This window comes from Anthonomus grandis, chromosome 13 (assembly GCF_022605725.1).
Source record: "Anthonomus grandis grandis chromosome 13, icAntGran1.3, whole genome shotgun sequence".
NCBI classification, from domain to species: Eukaryota; Metazoa; Arthropoda; class Insecta; order Coleoptera; family Curculionidae; genus Anthonomus; species Anthonomus grandis.
In genome coordinates this window covers 18,744,366-18,768,044 of record NC_065558.1, presented here as the reverse complement: position 1 = coordinate 18,768,044, position 23,679 = coordinate 18,744,366, and the positions used below count along the sequence as shown (strand labels likewise).

Below are 23,679 nucleotides of genomic sequence, written 5' to 3'. Positions count from 1 at the left end.
GTTAAACAAATGTCAACAGATGACTGTCAACTGATAGTAAACAAGTCATAATGTTTGGAATTTGTTGTTTGGAATCTTTAGCAGTACTTAGTTTGTTGGTGGTTGTGATCGTTTTCGATCGTTATTTTCACACGAACAAAATAAAAGCGTCAAATGTAATGGCGCACATTTTTACAAACGAAGAACTTGTCGACATGGTTTTGGTTTACGGAGAAACGCATCAGAATGCAGTGGCAGCAGCTGATCTGTATGCCCAAAGATTTCCCCGAAGATATCACACGAGACGTGGGGCTTTCTTACGTGTTATTCAGCGGGGTAGAGAAACTGGCAATTTGCGGCCGCGGCCTGGACAAAATGGAGGAGCTATTAGACCTAGGCACATTCTAAATCTGGAGGAGTGTATTTTAGAAGTTATGGAAGAACAACCTGGAATTAGCACTAGGACAATTGCAGCTCAATTTGGAATATCGCAATCTTTGTTATTGGTAAACTTAAAGGCGCAAGTTGCTGTACCTGTGTCATGTGCAGAGGGTACAAGCCCTACTTCCAAGAGATTTGCCGCTTCGAGTACACTTTTGTGAGTGGTTGTTACATCACCAGCAGATAAGGCCAAACTATACCATGAACATTTTAGTTACGGATGAGGCAAATTTTACGCGCAATTTTCAACTTTCATAACACTCATTACTGGGCCTTGGAAAATCCGCATATTACACGGAGACCATACTTTCGACAACGTTTTTCTGTAAATGTATGGGCTGGAATTCTGAACGGGATGCTCATCGCCCATCGGACCTTTTATTCTGGAAAATCGTTTGACTGGTGCTCGGTATTTAGAATTTTTGCGTGTGCAATTTACCAATTTACCAGTGCTCCTTGAAAATGTGAATCTCAACGTTAGGCAAAACGATTAGGCAGGCTCGCCTGACCTTAATCCATTAGACTTTTATTTGTGGGGTCATATGAAAACAATGGTGTATGTAAACGAAGTTGATACTGAGCTTCGACATCGCATAAAAGCTGCCAGTGACGCAATTCGCCTACAGCCTGGTTTGGCCCGTGCATGTACGTCTTCATGGATTCGACCAGCTCAAGTCTGTATCGAAAATAATGGAAACAACTTCGAACAGTTGCTTTAAATTAGTTTAAATTAAACACGTTAAAAAATACACGTTTTTTATTTAAAAAAATATGGATACCTCCAAAACTAAAAATATTTTACTACATTTTTTTTTCATTATTACTCATTAGCTATCATTTCTCAAGTTTATGCGCATAGGTTGAAAATCACCCTGTATACAGCGTGTCGATTTAATATCGCAGTGCTCGATTGCGGCTAAACCTTGAAACGGAAAAAACCTGGCAACGCCGCGCTGAGATGCACGCCTTGCTTTTGCGGCTCACTTGTCCCCACCAAACGGCAGTATTTCTGTTAGAATAAATTAATTTTTATGGTAGGCGAATTTTAACGTCAAAAAAATCTCTATGTTTGTAAAGAGTTTTCACGATTTAGTAGTGTAACAACAATAGTGCTATTATTTTTTATAATAATAATAATAGAATAGCAATAAAATAATAGAATAACAATAATAATAGAAAAAAAATTATCTTTGTGAAATAGGTAATACATAAATTGGATCAGTTGAACACCTCAAAATGATATATTATACTGGGTGACAATAAAACTACTGTCCTCTGAGTAATTCCAAATAGTTTGTGATAGAAAAATTAAACTTGTGAGAATTAAAGTGTGGGATTTGACAGGAAGCGTTATTTTCCTTATTTTAAATTTAATACATTTGTTTTATGTTAATAACACCTACATATAATTTTACGACATGAAATTACTTTAGAATTCGATACCCACTACCTATTGAATATACTGAACGTTTTTGACATTTAATTTATTGTCTTTATCTAGATTAACAAAATAAGCCAACTTATACCTTACTTCTCAAAGTAAAAAGACAATTTTAGAAAAAAAAAATTGTAAAAACTGAATATCTAATAAATGTTTTGATATTTTAAAAGCAGACTGACAAAAGTTATACATAATTCAAATTGAAAAAATACTAATGGATATGAAAAATATAAAAAAAGGAAAATGGATCTGGCATAAAATGTCTAGTAGTTTGTCCACTTGCATCTGCATATTTTCTTGTCGCCCAATCCATTTCCTGATAACACGTAAGGTGATGAATGAATGGTGACTTGCCGTGAATTATTTTAAAGCCATTGGGATAGATGACGTCAACGGACGGCAGCAACATATTTTCAAGAATGGTCCTATACTGATCTCCTGCCAGATTACAAATAGAGTTTACCAAATTACTCCAGGACCATTCAGAGACATCCAACCACAAGCATGGACTAAGAATCGTCCACTTCGGGGTCTCTGACAAACATATTTAGGATCGTATAGGATGTTATCCGGACGATAAACTTTTATTTAGCACGAAAGTGTCGATTGCCAAGTCTTTTCGTTCACAAAGATAACATCGTTCCAGAATTCTTATGTATAAAAAAAGGTCGGATATATCGAATAATCTATTAAAAACTCGCGGTTCAAATATACAAGGTGGCGCATCGAAAGCTTCTCGCAGGGCAAAATCAAAACATAAGTCAAGTTTGTGTCGGTGGGGAACAATTTTTGAGGTCAAAAGTATAACAAAGTCTTTAATTCATTAAATGAGCGTCATTTTTTCCCAAAATTTTTTCCCTGAAAATGGGAAATCAATACCTCATTAGAAAGGGCTTTTAATTTCATATGCATCGCTGTTTAGTTTTTGAAAACCCAAGTTTTAAATAAAAAAAGTAGTCCATTTTTCTCAAAGAGACCTCTTAATAATAAAAATTCAGAGATTGGAGGGAGACAAAGTCAATGGTCTCAAATTACGTTTATTTTTTAAAAACGATTACACGTGTTTTGCCCTAAGGCATCGTCAGATCTAAAAGAAAAAAGAAAGCAACCCTAGTAGAAAAACAACAATGCATAGACATAAAATTACAATGTTGAGATATGACTTACCGGTAAAGCTATTAGATTAACACCACAAACATTACCATCGACCATCGGTTTCGTAGTCAAGCGCAAAACTTACGTGCTATCCAGGTCCTGATGAATTTTGTTAAAAATTAAATGCGGTTCGAAGGTAAAAACATCATTCACACAAGACAGTACAGGACTCCTTTTTGCCCTTGTGATCTCCATCTTCTCTAATAAGTCAAGCTTCTTTCCCTTGGGGCACTCATGAAGGATTTTTACATTTTCCGGGATGGAAGGAAAGTGTTTTGAGGACAATAAATGACTTGCAAAAGCCGATTTCGTCTCGGTGATTTCGGTATCTTCGTGTTTATTATATTCTCTCAAGTGTTCCTGCACTCTCGTTTTTATTTTCCTTCCAGACTGACCAATGTAAACGGCATTACAGTCTCCGCAGTTAAGGGAGTAGACTCCCGATTGGGATAAGGGTTCTCTTTTATCTTTAATGTTTACGAGCTTATTAAATTAATAATGTGTTTGAAGTTTTGAATGAAATCTGTAAATTATAGTTTTTAAAAAATTTTGCCAATCGGGAGGAGATACTACCAAAGTAAGTGAGGCAATGAAATCTAGAACTTTTAATGCTGGTGTTATTTATTAAATTATAGGAGAGCTTATACTTATAAAATTTGAAATAAATTTTATTAATTATACTTAATGGAAACCCATTATTTACTGCAATTTGTTTAATTGTAGCTAACTCGTTTTGAAAGGCGCTTGTTGATAATGGTATTTTGAATAACCGGTAGAAAAAGGAGTTGAATGCAGCAAATTTATGAGAATACGGGGAATTAGAATCAAACTGGATAATATTGTCCGTCGAGGAAGGTTTTCTATAAATATCAAAGGTGATTTTGTTGTTATCTCTAGTCAGCAAAAGGTCTAAAAAAGGAAGCTTGCCGTCTTTTTCTTTTTCTAAGGTAAAAGTTATGTTAGGATGTAGAGAGTCTCACAATGTCCTCGGCAAAGGTACTGCACATTATCTTACTCTCCAGGTTATGCATAAAAGTTTTAACGAAGTTTTAAAGAAACTGACGATTTTAATATTTTGAAGCGTGTAACGTCAAAACGGTTCAAGTTAAAGCAAAACGGCATTTACATTCCTTGAAATAATTATTAGGCTTATCCAATACTACTATGTACAATTCTTAGGTCAATCAACCATACTGTTAGCTAAGTTAACCATCAGTTAAAGTGTGGGACTTAGGATAGGTCTTAATATTCTAAGGTGGAAATGTAAAAGTCGTTTTGCTTTAACTTGAACCACTTTGACGTTACAGGTCTTCATGTTAAAAATGTAAATTTTACTTCGTTTTCTCGACACTTATAAAATTTACTACTTCAGCCTAAAATATTTGTTAAGCAGGCGGTGCCTAACAAGATGAATTATTATAAATGTCATTGTCACCGTTAGGGCTTTTGTTCTTGTCAGTTACTTTGATGAGTTATTATGAAAAATCAAAAACAAACAATTAGTAACGTGATCTATTACCTTTTATTGCATTCTTATTGTTAGTTCTGTCGGTCATTGTTATTTATTATTACTTATTGCGTATCAGTGGAAGTCGAAGATCTGGGCCCGCATGAAGTCCAGACTTTATACCCATTGGATTTTTGCATATGGGGATACATGAAATTAATGGTAAAAATATTAACTACTGCTGAATTATTTCGAAATGAGCAATTATTTCCTAAGATTCGACGATCTTTCAGTAAAAGAACTTTAAAATGTATGGAGATCATATCGATCATTTACTAGCAAATATTTGTATTATTCAGTCGAAGTGTAATAAAGCAATTTAAATAGTTTATGAATGTCGTTTTTGTTGAGTGAATTAAGAACTTTAAATGTGAATATATCGAAAAGAGTTAATTGTAGTTAGATTTTTGAAGTATACCTTTTTTAAGCAAAACTGTTTACACAATACATATTTTAAATAATAAATTAAATTGTGCCACGAAAATTAATGTTTCACTTAAATTTTAATATTTACCACCGATGTTTTTTATCTTTTTGAAAAATCTATGTAGAGTCCTTGGCTAAGTTGATTTTATCTTTTGAAATTCCAAAATTTATATTTTTTATACAGGGTGATCAAAATTGTTACTCAAATAATATTTTCAATTAAATTTTTCGCTATTTTTTTAAACGTACAAACACCCTGTATCTAGTAACGCGTTTTGATAGAGCATTCTTTTATCTTCAATTTGATACCAACAAGTTTACCTTTATCTCTAACCGTTTTCTAAAAATGTGTTCTCAAAGGAAAAATTACATATTTTTTTCATAGGTATTACGACACTTATGACGGAAAACAATTAATAAATATTTTATGGAATCAGAGTAACAAGCATTTTGTCACTGTTCAGTTCTATTTCAAACACTTTTTAGTAAGAAAAAAAAGTTGGATATGATTCATTTATTCTTTATTGTGTGACGTATGTCAATTATAATATTTACTTATCGTTCATGTTCAAGTAAATTAACCATCATGTTTAAGTAAATTTGTGTCAAAATTAGTTACTCTCAGCGTGAATTAGTAACTATGATTTACGTTATCGTTGAATGCCTTGGGAACTATTTTTTGGCTTTAAGAGTTTATTAGGAAAAATTTCCGATTATAATTATATGACAAATGGCAACTACGTAAACTGATAATCAAAAATAATTAATAAATGCACTTTAAATTACTTTATCAGTAACTTTTTAAAACTATTATAATTTCGTGTAATAAACTGTGTTAGTTCAATATTTAAATTTTTTGGTTATGGTTTCCCTCAATTTTTGTTTTTAAATTTTGCGGTAAAATTCTAAGAATTTTCGGAACCAAAAATAATATATTTCTTTGCAAATGAGATTTGTTAAAAAAATATGATTGTATTTCATTATTTCTTTTATAACGGGTGCTATAATCATGATCAAGCTCAGTGAAAATATGTTTTATTTTTTTGTAGAAATAAAGACAACGAAAGACTCACAAATAATTCCATCTTTTCCTCGGGCACTACTTGCTTTTAATGTAGATATCAGGGTAATAACCTCTGCCTCTGTCATAGTACTCAAAAACATAGAGCAGCTCAAGCCATCCTTTAATCTCGTTTAAAAATGTCTCTAATCTCAATTTTTGACCATCAGAACTTTTGAGAAGTGCAACGGTTGATTTTAATGCTTCAGCCATTTTATTATTGTTTACTAAATTACCATTGTCTAAATTTAAATGTATACCTAAACTATTACTATCTAAATTAAAGGATGATAAGGTATTATTTGCTATTTCGGAATTAAGCTGGTTTAAGCCAGAATCTAAAGAAAATTACTATTTGACGTAACCTCTAAACTCTTTAATCTAGGTTATTTTAAGTTATGCCACTAAGTCTATTGTTAATTTTTTTCATTAGAGTTCATACTAAACATCAAAAAAAAAATTTCACAAAATGGAATAATGTCAAAAATGAATTATACAATTTATAACAGGTTTTCCAACTAACAGAAACAATTCTGTACCGTACAATAAAAAGTTTATAGTTTCTGACCTGTATCAAATGATGTGTCTGCAACAACAGTTGTACTGTAGTAAAAGCACCACCTGTCTTGGAAGCTAGCTATGCCAATTCTTTTTACTGGCTACTCGCAATGGCTATTCGAGGTATCACTATTCGAGGGTTGTTAGCCAGGAATCACTCAGCTTCCTCAGCAACTAAATTCTTGATCCTTACTAAGCTGTTAAAACAGAAGAGTGAATTACTGGTAATCGCACTTTCCAGACACTAAGCACTGTATCCACGCCTATGGCTAAGGGATCACTCACTCACGTACTTACGTAACCCGTGACTACTCTATCTGTACTCGACGATGATGTTCACAGATATCCTCCGATAGGATCCTACCGACTGCGCAAATTTTATTTAATAAATCGCAATTTCTATTTTTAAAAGCATTTATTAAACATAAGCATACGATTTAGGTTAAAATATGTTGCAAAGCTTACTTATGACTGCGCTAAGATGACTAACCGCTCCTCATTCACATCTATATATATATATATATATATATATATATAGATATTTATATATATATATAATATATATTTTATTTATTTATTTTTGGAATGGCCCGTGAAAATAATGTATATATATATATATATATATATATATATATATGTAAATGCTAAATAAGTTGTGACAATTATTATCTTAAACCAAACTTGTATTAAGCATAAGTGGCCATATAATTGAACCGAGAGCTTCATCTCTTTATTGTTATCCGTAGATACTCGAGGTGTCACACGGTGACACTGAACTAATTCACAACTTTCAATATTAATCCTTCGGTGCCGGTTAAATAAGTTCAATACTTTGCTGCGTACATTTTCATTATTTTCACGGGCCATTCCAAAAATTCGTCAATTTAAGCTGCGCGTAGAGTGTTCGTTGGTGTCAACGATTTTGCGCAATGTTTCATTTTGGGCTTTCAGAATACTCTTCTAATTGAGCATTAAGACGCTCCTCAAATTTTTTGTCTACCATAACTGCTATCTTAGTTGCTATTTCTTCCAGATATTTCTCGCTAAAAATGCCATTAATTATCGATTTTATTTCACGAATATATGTAGTTGACAATCCCATAATGACTAAATGACTCCACTAAAAAAACTCACTGCAAATAACTGCTATAATAACTTCACAAATACTCAAAGCAACAAATATTAATTTTCTATTTCTGAGGTATAATCGAGCAAAATTTTGGAGTAGTTTAATCAGTAAAGCTTACTGTTCAAGCGCCAACTGTATCGTATATAAATAAAAATGTTTACGTATGAACGAATTTTACGTGACCGAGAATTTTTAATTTTCAAAAACAACCATTCCTGGGATATTTGAAATCCAAACCTTCTTACTGAAAGACACTTTAAAATTAATATTTGGGGTGGTGTAATAAAAATTTTTTTTTGGGCCACACGAGTTATCTCGAAATCTAAACGGAGAATTATATTTAAACTTTTACAAACAAAGCTTACTTATTATTTAGAAGAATTACTTTTGAATATGCGCCGTGATATGGACGTGGAAGTCGAAGATTTTAGCTCGCACGAAGTTTCACCATTAAATTTTTGTATATAAATTTCAATTTTAAGATAATTTTTTTACGAAAATGCAATAAACACAAGAGAGTAATTAATGGTAAAAATTCAAACTACTACTGACTTATTTCAAAATGAGCAATTATTTTTTAAGATTCTGCGCTCTTTCAGTAAAGATCATTTACTGAAAGAGCAATCAAGCTCTTCCTTATTTCAAAATGAGCAATTATTTTTTAAGATTCTGCGCTCTCTCAGTAAAGATCATTTACTATCAAATTTATGTCCATCATTTACTGCCAAATATTGATAATTTAATATTTTTTATTTATCTTTGGTATTTTGTTATTCATTGGAAGTGTAATAAAGCAATTTAATTAGTTTATGACTGTGATTTTTTTTAATGCATTTTAAACTTGAAATGTAAATATCTCGAAAAGGATGAATCGTAACGAGATTTTTGAAATATACGATTTCCAAAACTGCTTGCACAATACATTTTTAAAATGCCAACTTTAAATAAATTACGAAATTAAAAAAAAATCAAAATTTTGCTGGTGGCCCCTCTATAACATAATTAAAGAAAAAGGTTGACTTTAAAGTTTGCCACATCAAAAAAAACCATAGATTGTTCAAAAATAAGAATAAAAGCTAAATTTATGGCCAAAAATTAAAAAAAAAATACGTTAAGTTTATCACTCTGTATTTTGGTCGTCTTTGACTTTTGGGACTGGAAAATTTAAATTAATTTAATTTTTTTTAAGGAATCTGCTGTTAAATTATTTACCATTATTTATGGGACACCCTGTGTATAAATAACTTTTTTTTAAACTTTAAGCTGATTGAGCAAAATTACTTGATGTAAGTGTAATTTAAAATTTATTTGCATTTCAGGTCCGGGTCTTCAAAGGATGGTGCTAGTCGATTTACCTGGCATCATATCAGTAAGTAAATTTGAACATTAGAAATAAATATACATTTATTTTACAATTTTAGACCCAAACGACAGATATGGCTGCAGACACAAGAGAGAGCATAAGGCAAATGACTCAGGCTTATATGAGCAATCCCAACGCTATTATTCTTTGCATTCAGGTACATTTTTAGCCACTAAAAAGGCCATTAGCATCAGTTTTTAGTATTTTTTTTCTGCAGGACGGTTCAGTTGACGCCGAAAGAAGTAACGTGACTGATTTGGTCGCCAGTTGCGACCCTAGCGGCAAAAGAACGATTTTTGTTCTGACGAAGGTGGATATGGCTGAGGAAAATCTTGCGGATCCTAATAGGGTGAGGTTTGAAGTTTAGAATGTGCGGGAGGAATGAAAAAATATTGATATTATTCTGATGTTGAGTTATTGCCTTTTCGGTTTTTTCTTGGTTTATTTGGTCATCATGTGAGAAATTCTAAGATTATAGAGTACTTAAACTTAAGATCCTATTTGTATGTATGTATACGGGTAAACGGTTGATTTGAGGAAGTGCAAGGATTACTTGTTTCCAAAGAGTATGTGAGAAAACTAAATTTGTAATAGCGCGAATATTAAACTTATACATATGTAAAAAAATTGGGGGATGACAGTCCCATTTATGGGTTGAAAGTTTCGCCATGTTTTCTGCGTAAAAGTTGTCCCCTTCAGAAAGAAACTTGAGTTCCCACAACGTACGACAAGGATAGTAATGTATAAGTATTATATACATTGCGAGTCTGTAACTTGGAATAAATTCGATAATAAATAAATGGAAGCGTGTTCGAAAAACGCCCGGACACGTCAATTTTTTTTGATGATGAATTCATGTATACAGGTTGAACCAAAAATAGACAACGACCATCAACTTCAATTTTTTAAATGGAAACACCTATTTTTTATTCCATTTTTGAAGTTTGCATAGAATTTTAAGTATATTTTGTATACCATGACTTATACCTAATACTAACATTATTAATAAATTTGCAACTGTTTGGGTCATTTGAGCATATTCAAACATGTTTTTTCATAGTTTTTTAACAGGTATATTTGATTGTTGACACCTTGTCACCATTTAATCGCATGGAAACAGTATGTATTACTTTACATAAAATGTCAGTAAGTGTCAAGTGCAGTTGCAAAGTTTAAAAGTATGGCGCGTTTAACTGAAAAAGACAAACTGAACAAAGAATTGAAATTTTGGTAATGGTAGGATATGGCGACAAGACTCGAACACAGGCCGAAGTTTGCGATCTGTTTATAAGTATTAATAAGTACCCGAAGAGGCCTATAACACGTTCGGTAGTAAGCAAAATTGAAAAAAGTTTAAAGATTTTAGTCATGTTATAGACAAATATGACCTGGACCGTCCCGCGCTTCCAGAAAACAGACAATTAAATATTTTGCTAGATTTATAAGAAAATCCACATAAATCAACTCGACAAGTTGCTGCAGATCATTCCGTTAATAAATCATGTGTTCTAAAATATTTGCATAGGGATAAATGGCATCCATAAAAAATTCATTTAACTCACGAGCTTATTGAAAATGATCACATCCGCAGTATAGAGTTTTGCGAAATAATGATGAATAAATGTAATGCAAAACCACAATTTTTAAGTAAGATTGTTTTTTCCGATGAGACAAGTTTTTTTTAAATGGTTCTGTAAAAAGGCAAAATTTTCGTTATTGGGCACCAGAAAATCCACACTGGAGTATGGAAAGTCACACACAATTTCCCAAGTAGATTTAACGTATGGGCAGGAATTGTGGGCACGTCAATAATTGTGGGTCTCTATTTTATTAAGGGCACACCTCTGTAAAATATTGAGTTGCTTCAATATCAGGTAGTACCTAGTTTATTTGCACTTTATCCAAATGGTGAAAACCCATTTATACCGGCAGATTTGATACGGTTCCAACAGGATGGCGCCCCCCCACACTATTCGCGAACAGTACGAGATTACCCTACCAACATTTTTCCAAATAGATGGACTGGAAGGGGGAGTTTTATTGAATGGCCAGCAAGGTCGCCAGATTTAACCCCATTGGATTTTTATCTATGGGGCTATCTAAAATCCAAAGTTTATTTTGATAAACCTGAAAGTTTAGAAGAATTAAAAAATAGAATTAAAGCCGAAATACAACAAACTTGGCCTCAAACAATAAGTAAAGTATTACAAGAATTTGAATATCACCAGAAAAGGTTTACAGAAAACCATCATTGGATAAAAGAAACACACACTCAGTGTCCGCAAAAACTTAATGTTTGGGCAGGCATAATTGGCGACCAAGTCAATTGGCCCAATATACCTTCCAGCTAATTTAAATGGCACTACATATTTTAATTTTTTGCAACAAGAGCTTATGCCAGCTTTGACTGCTTTATTTCCTCATCAAGCAGAAGCAGATCTTCATGATAATCGAATATGGTTTTAACAGGATGGTGCTCCGGCTCATAATATATGTATCCATATCATAATATATGTATATGTATGTATGTGTATATAATTATAGATAGTTGTTAGGTTTAATTTTGTTTTTTTTCTCTTTTTTTGTAAGCATATACTCCCTATTCTAACCCTTTTTCCCTTTTTTTTCTCCCTTTCCTGTACTTACTTACCTTAATTGTTTAACAAAAAATTTTCTATTTTGCTTTAAAATAATGTTTTCATGTGCACACATTAACGCAAGGTCCATCTTAAATAATTTTAATATTTTTCAAGTACATGTAGATAGTTATCAATATGATTTGATTGGGGTTTCAGAGACATGGTTACATACAGGGGTTACCAACGAAGTCATAGAATTGCAAAATTATAGTCTCATACGGCAAGATCGATTAAGCAGGGGAGGTGGTATAGCTGTTTATGTAAAATCATGTATCGACTATCGTGAAGTTCTTAAGGAAACATGCGATTATCTTGAGCATGTCTGGATCGAATTAAAAGTAAATAATCAAAAAGTTTTAATTGGTAATATATATCGTCCTCCCAAGAGCGACATACATCTATTCTATTCCCGTCTTGAAAATATTATGACCGACTTTTATGTTAACTATGAGTCTATTTTACTTTTGGGCGACTTTAATATACATTTTTTAGATTTGAATTTAAAGGTTTCAATAAGCGAAATTACTGAATTATATGGTTTGCAACAGCTTATAACTGACCCTACCAGAATATCCAACACCACTATATCTTTAATTGATTTACTTTTCTCAAATTTAGAGTCGGTGGAGAATTGTGGAATAAGGGATATTGAAATATCGGATCATATGCTAATTTACTGCAACATAAACTTTGATATACCTAAGCCTCAAATTTATAATTTCACTTATAGAGATTTACAAAATATCAACACTTGTTTATTTCAGTCTGATATTGAATCGATTCCCTGGCATAATATGTACAATATGGCCGATTTAAATAATAAAGTTTTTTTTTTTACTTAATCTTTATTAGAATTAATTAACTTACATGCTCCTATAAAAAACGTAAAGGGTAAAACTAGACCATATTGTCCCTGGATTATTCCTAATATTAGATTTATACAAAGACTTCGCAACTCGGCTTTACGTAAATTTAGAAACACCAAAAGTCGCGAGGATTGGGAAAATTATAAGCAGTACAGAAATCTTGCAACTAGTTCAATTAGGGCGGAAAAAAAGGCATACCTGGCTCACAGATTTAAAGTATGTAATAACAAAGAAACATGGCAAGAACTTAATAAACTAAATATTTCTAATAAATCAAATATACAACTTCCTCCTCTTATGCAAGATGTAGATAAACTTAATATTTTTTTTTCTAATATTAACAAAAACAATAATAACCCTGACGAAGAATTTGTTGGGTATTTTAAAAACCATAGGTTAAATTATTTGGCTGAATTTAAATTTAATTTGGTGACACAAGATATAATAATAAATTACTTAAAATCTATTAAATCTAAAGCATTTGGCGTTGATCAATTAAACATTACCCTGATTTTGCTTTGTTGTCCTGCCATAATTAAACCACTCACTCATATTATAAACGTATGTTTAGAACAAAACTGCTTTCCCGATCAATGGAAAGAAGCCAATGTTATTCCTTTGCCTAAAATAAAAAATCCTGTTGAATTTAATGATGTTCGCTCAATATCTGTACTTCCTATACTATCAAAAATATTAGAAAAAGTTATGTATCAAATAGTTCAATATTTAAATGTAAATAATTTAATTCCTAAATACCAGTCTGGGTTTCGTAAGGGGTATAGTTGTGCAACCGCTTTATCTAAAGTGACTGATGATATTTTTAAGGAACTTGATAAAAATAAAGCTACGGTGTTGATTCTCTTAGATTTTTCTAAAGCCTTTGACATGGTAAATCACAGAATATTACTGGCTATATTAGAATATATGGGTTTTGCTGAGTCTGCGTTGGCATTGGTGTCTTCTTTCTTGTTTAATCGAAAACAAAGAGTAGTGCTTAATAACAATAAATCAAATGCACTGGATGTTACCTCTGGGGTACCCCAAGGTAGCATTCTTGGTCCTTTGTTTTATACTCTTTATACTTCACAAATTACTAAAAAAATTTTACACTGTAAGCACCATTGCTATGCAGATAACACCCAGCTATTTTATTCATTTCATCACACTAATGTTGTCCAAGCTAATCAATATATAAATGAGGATTTAAATACCTTAAATATAGAAACTCAAAAATTACTTCTAAAGATTAACCCCACTAAATCAGCAGCTATTCTTTTTTGTAGTGACAATCATCGAACTAATATTTTAAATAATTTAAATGTACACCTTAATAACAATATAATAAGTTTTAAAAACTCTGCAAAAAATCTTGGACTAGTAATGGACTATAAACTTAGATTCAAAGAACATGTTACCCTTAAACTAAAAAATGGATATTCTGCCTTAAAAACAATATATCGTCAAAGACATTTTTTAAGCTCAAGTATCAAAAAACTGCTCTGTGATGCTTTAGTACTATCACCGTTAAATTTTTGCGACACAATTTATGGACCATGTCTCGATAACTCCGACTCAGGTAGAATTCGAAAACTTCAAAACTCTTGCTTAAGACTTATATTTGGTATAAGAAGACGGCAACATATTTCTTATAAATTAAAAGAAGCAGGTTGGCTAAATATGCACAATAGACGAATATTACATATTTTATGTTTTTCTTACAAAATTCTTAAATCAAAAACTCCGCCTTATTTACTTGAAAAGCTTACCTATCGTACTGATGTGCATAATCTTAATATAAGACGTAAAAATCTTTTAACAATTCCTTGCCATAGCAAAGAACTCTTTAAGCGATCCTTTTCTTATGTCGTACCAAATTTGATTAATGAGTTCAAAATAATTAATTTGACTGTCACTGAAAAAACTTTTAAATTAAAAACCAAGCTTCTTCTTTTAAATCAAACTTAATTTTTTTTGAATGCCTTTCTTTATTAAAATACTACGCACATGCTAACTAACTGAATGCAACGTAAAATATTCTATTAACATTTATTATTCAAAAATTAACTGTTTAAAAAAAAAAAGAAGAAAAAAGAAGAATTTTTTCATTCCGTTTCATCCATTTTTCCCCCTACTGCTTTTTCCCCTCATAAGTATATGCCTACCTATTTGTGTTTTTTTTTAGTTTGTCTATAAGAATTGTTTTTTTTTTCTCTCACTTCTTCTATTATAAGCCTTAACAGAATCCAGGAAGTTGTTTCCTTCTTTTCTGGAAGTCTGAATGCATGGCTTTTTAGTTGCCTTACTTGTGTTAACTAAATTCTTTATATAACCTATTGTTTTTAATATGCTCTCTTTGTTTAATATTGTAATATTCAATTCCATGTATATAATCATATTACCTTCTGTAATTATGCTTTTTTTTTGTATTGGTGGCTAATAAACGTTTTATTATTATTATTATTATTATTACGCCCAAAACGTGCGACACTATTTTAGTGAAGTTTTTTGCAAAACCGCTGGATAGGAAGAAGAGGTACCATTGAATGGGCGCCAAGATCGCCGGACCTTAATCCTCTAGTTTATTTCCTTTGGGGTTACCTAAAAACGAAAGTTTACATATAAGACCAGAAAATTGAATGAACTTATGCAACGACTTACATACGAAATTCGCCAAATAACTCCAGATATGATTCGTAATGTCAAGAATGAATTTTATTTAGGGTTTTGCCAAGAAAAAAATGGGCAACATTTCCGACAATACTTACAATAAAATAACTTTGTCGAAAAATTCGATTTTTGTTTCTTTCTAGCTCCCTATCTAATCAAAATGCGAAAGTAAATAGTGGGTCATATTCCTTTTTTTATTCCCTTTTCAACGACTCCACACAAAAGATACCTTCACATTTGAAAAAAAAAGTTGGCGTGGTTTCTACCCTCAAAAGAGGGTAAATTTTATAGAGACCGAAAAACATTTGTTAAACTGAAAATAAAGGCTCCCTAATACTGAATTTATTCCGGTTAAAAATTCCACCCTGTATGTAATATACAGGGTGTCCCATTAATAATGGTAAATATTTTAATAGCAGATTCCTCTCATAAAAATACTGAGGTTAGGTTAAATTTTCCTAGTCCGAAAATGAAATGCAACCAAGATACAGGGTGATAAACATTAAGTATTTTTTTTGAATTTTGTCTATAACTTTAGCAGTTGTATTTTGTTTTTAACTAAATTTGGCATTTGGAAGTTTTTTTATATGTCAAATCTAATTTTATTAGGTTTTTTTAAATTATCTCATAGAGGGAGCCCCCAGTCACATTTTAGTGGTTTTTTGAACTCCATAGCTTTTTTACGCCCTGTATAATTTTATTTTTTATATTAAATATGCATTCTGCAAGCATTTTTGCTTACAAAAGGTATACCTTAAAATGTCTCTAGGATTACTCTTTTTCTAGATATTTACATTTAAAGATTTTAAAGACATGAAAACCATATTTTAAAATATTTAAATTGCTATATTATATTTTAAATGATTTATAAATAAGAATATAAAACCTAAATAATTTCTTAAAAATAAAAATTATCAATATTTGCCAGTAAATGTTCCACATGACCTCCATTTGTCTCAAGACATTTTAAAATTCTTTTATTAAAAGGCCGCAGAATCTTAAAAAATAATTGCTCATTTCAAAATGACTCAGCAGCGGCTTGAATTTTTTCTAATAATTGTTCCCTTGTATTTATTTGATTTTCGTAAACAATGGATTTCATGTATCCCCATACGCAAAAATCCAATGGGCTGAAATCAGGACTTCGTGCGAGCCAAGGTCTTTGACTTCCACGTCCTATCCAGTTGAAATTAGCATTAAGATATTCTCTCACGGGTCTAGCAAAATGCGCAGGAGCGCCATCTTGCATAATAATCATATCTTGGCGCAGATTTAAAGGCAAATTTTCTAAATAATCAATGAGTTTTGTTTCTAAAAAGTTTAAATATAATTCACCGTTTAAATTTGGAGGTAGCTCGTAAGATCCTAAAAAAATTGTCTATAACACCACACCAAATATTAACTTTAAATTCGTGTTGAAGTGTCTTTCAGTAATGAGGTTTGGATTTGCAATATCCCAAAAATTTTTGTTTCTAAAATTACTAGTTTCTAAAAAAAGTCGCTTCATCCGTAAACATAATTTTATTAATAATAATAATAATAATAATAATAAATATTTTTTATTTGCATAGAAGAAACAAAAAAAATACAAGTTTACAAAATCTAGCAATAAATTTACGCAAATAAAAGGCCTACAAATTCAGAATTCTGCCATGGCAGATTCTGGTCTTTAACATTGTGGCACCACACTTCATTAAAAAAAAATGGTAATTTCAGTAACGCTCATTAACAGTAACGCTTAACTAATAACTGATTAAATACAGCTTTTTCTTTAATCATATACCTAATAAACCTACATATAAGAGTTCTAAATTCTAAATTTGACAGTTTAACATCAAGCAAAACAATACACACTGCAAATACCCAAAAAACAGATTAAATTTTTTGTTAAATAACAAAAAATAGAAAAGTTATTGCAGACAATGAATAAATAAATAAAATGATCCCAATACCAAAAATTGTAATAAATTACTCAAGAAAACGACCATTCAAAAAGTTAAAAAAAAAGAACTTAAATTATATACCCTGCTGATTCATTAGATGTACAATCATCCTCCCACGAAAAGTATTACAAGAAATTAATAATTGGTCCGGATCCAAATTTAAAGGATTTATTTGATAAGCAAAATTGTAAGAAAATGATCGTTTAAATAACTGTGTTTTATGTCTCGGAATGAGAATAGTATTTCTTCTTAAATTTAAATGGTGTACATCATTTCTAAAAGTTATTTTTTGATAGAGATAGGGCGGACTACGATATATTAAAATTTTATAAAAAAATGTTAAAGAATGAGCAATTCTTCGATTATGCATATTAAGCCATCCAAGTTCGTGAAGTTTATGGGAAATGCGGTTTCTCCTACGAATGCCAAATATTAGTCCAATGCAAGAGTTTTGGAGCTTTTGCAGTCTACCCCTATCCTCATAATCAAGACACCAGCCATACACTACATCACAGTAATTACATTGTGAAAGGACCAATGAATCACATAAAAGCTTCTTAATATCTTTACTTAAATAGTGTCTATGCAAATAAATTAATTTCAAAGCAAGATATGCCTTTTTAAGAATATTAGACACGTGATGTTTAAAACGAATATTATTATCTACTATAAGGCCCAAACTCTTACATTTGTCAACAACTGGAATTCTTTCGTCCCCCAATTTAATGTTTAAACCATTTAAAATATTATTTACATTAGTTCGATTACCTATGAACATTATAGATGACTTCGAAGGATTTAATTTTAATAAATGCTTTGAAGAAACATCACAAATAGCTTGTAAATCTTGATTAATTTTAAACTCAGCCATTTTAAAATCTCCTGGTAAAAATGAATAATATAACTGCGTGTCGTCTGCGTAAAAATGATGGGCACAATGCTTTAATTGAAGATAAAATCTAGACGTGTAAATGATAAAAAACAAGGGTCCTAAAATACTACCCTGAGGCACACCACTTTCAACTTCCAAAGGATCAGATATGTCGTTATCTATTTTAACACGTTGAATCCTTTTATTTAAATAAGAGGCAATTAAATTAATAGCAGCATCAGAAAAGCCAATATAATGAAACAAAGACTTTAAAATTGAGTGGCTAACGAAATCAAAAGCTTTAGTATAATCCAACAACACCAGAGCAGAAATCTTACCCTCATCCCTAGCCCGAATTACGTCATCAATAACGTCCGCCATAGCCGAAGTACAACTATAATTTGTTCTAAATCCAGATTGCTTAGGTGGTAAAATATCATTATTATTAAGAAAACTACGAATTTGAGAGTCTAGAATGCGTTCGAGAATTTTTGAAAACGTTGGTAAAATACTGATAGACCTAAATTGACTAAAATCTGTTGGATTATGCACTTTCGGCAATGGCAACACAAAGGCTTCTTTCCAGCATTTGGGAAAGTAGTTTTTATTAATACACTCGTTAACAATATGTAAAATAAATGGTATAATAAAAGGACAGCATAGTTGAATTAACGTAATATTAAGATTATCCACCCCGAATGCTTTAGACTTAATACGTAATATAATTGCAGAAATAGTATTATAATCAGTGGGATGAAAAGAAAACTTATTTAAGGTTGGTAATGCATTATGATCATAAAAATTAATTAACTCATCACAATTATCAATATTTGTCACTCTTGTACTATCTATAAAATATGAATTAAAATTGTTGGTATTTACAAAAGATTTAGGAATTTGCTTCTGCTTTGATGGCAATATTTTTCTTAGTTCACGCCACTTGTCCTTGTATGTACAATTCTCAAATTTATCACTATAAAAAGCCCTTTTTTCCGCTCTAATCGCTGTTGTTGTATAGTTTCTAAGCTGTTTGTAATAATTCCATTTCTTTCAGCCACGGAGAATCTTTTTTTTTTCGAACAACTATAGTTTTAATAGGAGCATGCTTGTCGAATAATTTGAATAAATTATTGTTAAAAAAATGTATCTTATCATCTATGGATTCGAATTCATATATTAAATGAAATGGAACAGCCTCCAAATCCTCTTGAAAGTTGTTTAGGTTTATATCTTTTAAGGATCTATAAGATACAATGTGCGGTTGTACAATAGACTCCGTCACATTAAATTCACAAAAAACGCCAAAATGGTCAGAAAATGTAGAGCTTATTATGCCAGATTTCAAAATGCCAACATGATTTGTAGAAATAAGATCTATAATTGAACTAGTGTTGTTGGTCATACGAGTATGCTCGGTTATAAGTTGCTTCAAATCGAAAGTTTCACACAAAGAAATAAGCTGAGTTGCATGAGTGTAATTTAATTTAGATATATCAATGTTAAAATCACCTAGACACGTTATATTATTAAAATTTGAAAAAATGTCAATTAGTGTTTCCTCTAACGTTAAAAAAAAACTCTGAATATTTGAACTTGGAGGCCTATAGACTATGCCGAAAATGTATGGCTCCTTACTAATAAAAATTTTTACCCATAAACTTTCAAAAAAATCATGACTTTCAGATAAAATAATTTCATATGATAAACCATTCCGGACATAGGCAACAATACCAGCACCCCTAAGATTTTGACGATCATTTCTTATTAATTGATAATTACTGATCTGTATTGCACTACTATCAATATTAAGACTAAGCCAACTTTCGGTGACTGCAATCAGGCTAAAGTCCTTTTTACAATAATCATTCTTAAAATCCTCAAAATGAGCCAGCAGGGATCTACAGTTAATATGTGCTATTTTTAACGACATAAAATATTGCGATTAGTTATAAGTTTTTAGGAATAATATATACTTAGTTGTTGCAGATTTAGGTACTTACTAGTTATGCACTTGTAATAAATTGATATATCTGTATAAAATAAAAGCTGAAGTTCTCTGGTTATAAAAAAAAATCTTAGCCAAGAAACTATCTAACTACGTATATTCCTAAGTATAATAAGTTAGTTTAATAATAATAATAAAGAATAAATATAAGGATTATACCTACACCTACACCAAAACAAAAAGAAAAAAAAACTAGTTTGTCGTAAAGTTAAACAAAAAGAGTTTAGTAAGCCAATCATATATAAAAAAGTACCTGATGTTTCGGACTTGTTCTTAAGTTATTCAGTCCCCACATTGCTTTTAAGGTTGATTAAATCACTTTCCGAGACTACACGATGCACCGAACCATCACTTGTTTTGACATAAACATTGCCACTAGAGACCCACGCAAATTTGTTTGTAAAAAGGTTTATTGCTCGGTATAATAAAGTAAGCCGTAATTTAGTGAGATCCTCCTTAATGTAAACACCGGTGTTTTTTAACATTTTTCTGCTTTTGAGTACCGACAAACGGACATCAGCAGTACAAAACCGTACAAGCACTGCCGGCGGTTTACGGCCCGGAATTTTTGGCGAAATTCTGTGACATTTTTTTATTTCGCTACCGTTAACCTGCAATTTTAGTTTATTATTTAATATAGACAGTACGGTTTCTCGGACATTTTCATTTCGGTCATGTTTGATGCCGAATATACGGACATTGTTGCTGCGCATGTTCTTAAAACCGAGGACTTATTAATTCCAGTTCTTGCCGCCATACGCCTTACACTTATTTCTGGATCTTCAGCAACCTGGACTAACAATTCTTCTTCTTGAATCACATTACGTATATTTGGACGCCCAACATCTCGCTTTGACCTGAATGAACCCGTTTCCCCAAGTCTCTGGTAAACGTTTTTAAAGAGTTTAAAATCTGGCTGACTCCTATTTGGATACAATTGCGCATAACGTCGACAAGCTCTTAGACCGCTGTAATTTGCTTGGGCATAAACACAAACCATATCTCGCATTTCCGAATTAGAAAAATATTGATGTCTAGGCATCTTAACCTAAAGTGATAAATAAAGACTACTGGAACTAACACTAACGCAACAAGTAACAATTAATAACAGAACTATTAATAACTAACAAAAATAACGCAATAAAGGGTAATAAAGTAACTAATCGTGTGAGCTATAACGCGCCACAGCAACTAAAAAAACATAAATCGTGACAGTGACAGTGACTTTGTTTGTTTTCATTTTTTTGTTAGACACAGCCTACTTATTTTTTTTTTCAACCTAAAGTAGAAAAATATTCATTTTTTCTTGAGCGCATTGCAAGTTTTAAGTCCAAATATCTCGAGAACGGTAAATCCTAGCGACATTTTTAAGGTATACCTTTTTTAAGGAAAAACACTTGCAGAATAGAAATTTATAATAAAACATTACATTATACAAAGTGTAAAAAAGTTATGGAGTTTAAAAAAAGACTAAAATAAGGCTGGTGGCGTCCTCTATGAGATGATTTAAAAAAATTTAAAGTTTTATATTTGGCATATAAAGAAACCCCCACAGACCAAATTTCATTAAAAACATAGAACAAATGCTTAAGTTATGAGCAAAATTTAAAAAAAAAATATGTTTATCACCCTGTATCTTGGTTGCATTTCATTTTCGGACTAGGAAAATTTAACCTAACCTCATTATTTTTATGAGAGGAATCTGCTGTTAAAATATTTACCATTGTTAATGGGACACCCTGTATATTGCAAAGTAAATATTCCGAACATATTGAAATGATGTCTGAGGTGATACATGTTATCATTTTTATTTTATGTTCTATTAAAAGAGCCATTTAAAGTTTAAAAATAGAACTGAACACTATTCAGTATTTCATTTTCTTACTCTGACACATAGGACAAGCACCATTGCATTACGAACCCTCCTGATACCTGGGTCTGAGACAGCTTATCATGTTTAGAAATTGTAAAAATAAGTACATATATTTTAGCTGTTTTTCTGCCTTGACCAAAATTTAATTTTTAGATTCCTTAGAATAAAACCACTTGTTATTTCAGATAAGAAAAATTTTATCCGGAAAACTATTTCCAATGAAGGCGCTTGGATATTTTGCTGTAGTAACCGGTAGAGGGCGGAAAGATGATTCCATTCAAACAATTAAGGATTACGAAGAAAATTTCTTTAGAAGTTCAAAGTTATTCAAGTAAGTTAAAAAACTAGATGTAAAATAACATTTAAAATCAGTAAATAACAGTCAAAATGTATTTAAATTTGCCGACATTTTGCCAAATATATTTTAATATTAAGATTTCTTTTCGTAGATTTTTTACTTCTAATGTAAAAAATCTTATATTATTGTATTTTAGTGCCTTGAAATATATAAATTAATTATATTATTAAATATTTGGCGAAACTTTGGCAAATTTAAATACAACTACTATATAAATAACTTAATTATAAAAAATTTACAAAATTTTTTAGAGTTAAAAAAATTACAAAGTTTTACAGAAGCTAAACCTATGTGTGCATTTTTGTTAAATTATTTAGTTCTTATACAAGCTCTTAAAAACAACTTTCAAAATTGTATTATTTGATATACTAGTAAAATAGTTTATAATCCAAAATGAAGAGAATGAAGACGTTCAATAAAATAATAGACTGTACGTACATAATATTATTTTGTTAGCTACACATAAGCTCATTTTACAGAAACAGCTTCATAGAAAGGATAATTAAACTGGGGAGGGTCTGACATGTTAGTTTTACTTAGTACTAAAAAGAATTTAGTAGATGGAATGATGGACTTTACCAAATAGTTAGAGAAAAAATATGAAGTAAGGGCTTTCAACTTTAGGCAAGACCTTTTCTGCTTTGAAGTGACTTTTTTGAAAGATGCAGAATGGACTGAAATATGTGAGAATAAAATTATTCTGTTATGTTCAATATAAGAATATATTTAAAATATCTCTATATTAGGTAATTTTTTTGAAATTTTTGGTAGTTATCAATGCATTTTTCATTACTTAGAATATTATTAACCTTAACAACGTGACGTAACACGTCACAAAGTTTTTTATGTGACACAGTGTCAAATGCTTTAGCCAAATCAATGAAGACCTCAAGATATTTTCTGCTGCTGTTATGTGATTAGGTACTTCAAAATTAAGTTTATATAGGGCATTCGCAGTGCTACACCTTGGTGAAAACCCATATTGTTTTTCTGCTAATTAGAAAAATGTAGCATTTTATTTTTCTATTTAAATTGATTTTATTAAAATTAAGTCAGTGCTCCATTCATTGCTTAAATAACTCATAATATCACTTGTTTTTAATTATAAAGTAAATAAACCAACAATTTCTAATGATTAATGTAAGTAAAATACATTTTTTGCTCATCTCAAATTAATAAGTGGAACACGTGTCCGGTGTATTAGTAGTCCTAGTGTCGCTACGCGGATTTCCTAACTTGAGGAAATACCCTAATCTTTCTGCTTCTTAATTGTCTTTCGCTTGTCAAAGTCAATATCGATTTTCACTTTTGGAATTTCCGTGGACTTGGTTGCCGTGTATTGTAGTGATGGGCAAATCGACACTTTTGTGTGTGTTGATTCATTCGACACCTTGCATC

At 31.1% G+C, this 23,679-nt stretch overlaps 1 protein-coding gene across 2 annotated transcripts in view; it reads left to right on the top strand.

Moving 5' to 3' along the window:
- LOC126743742 (dynamin-like 120 kDa protein, mitochondrial) overlaps nt 1–23,679 on the top strand; it is a 64,250-nt gene that overhangs the window by 8,943 nt on the left and 31,628 nt on the right. For both annotated transcript variants that reach the window (XM_050450957.1, XM_050450956.1), the window contains 4 exons: nt 9,016–9,065; nt 9,118–9,216; nt 9,277–9,408; nt 22,109–22,254. In XM_050450957.1, coding sequence (XP_050306914.1) covers nt 9,016–9,065; nt 9,118–9,216; nt 9,277–9,408; nt 22,109–22,254 — 427 coding nt within the window. The remainder of the gene's footprint in view (nt 1–9,015; nt 9,066–9,117; nt 9,217–9,276; nt 9,409–22,108; nt 22,255–23,679) is intronic.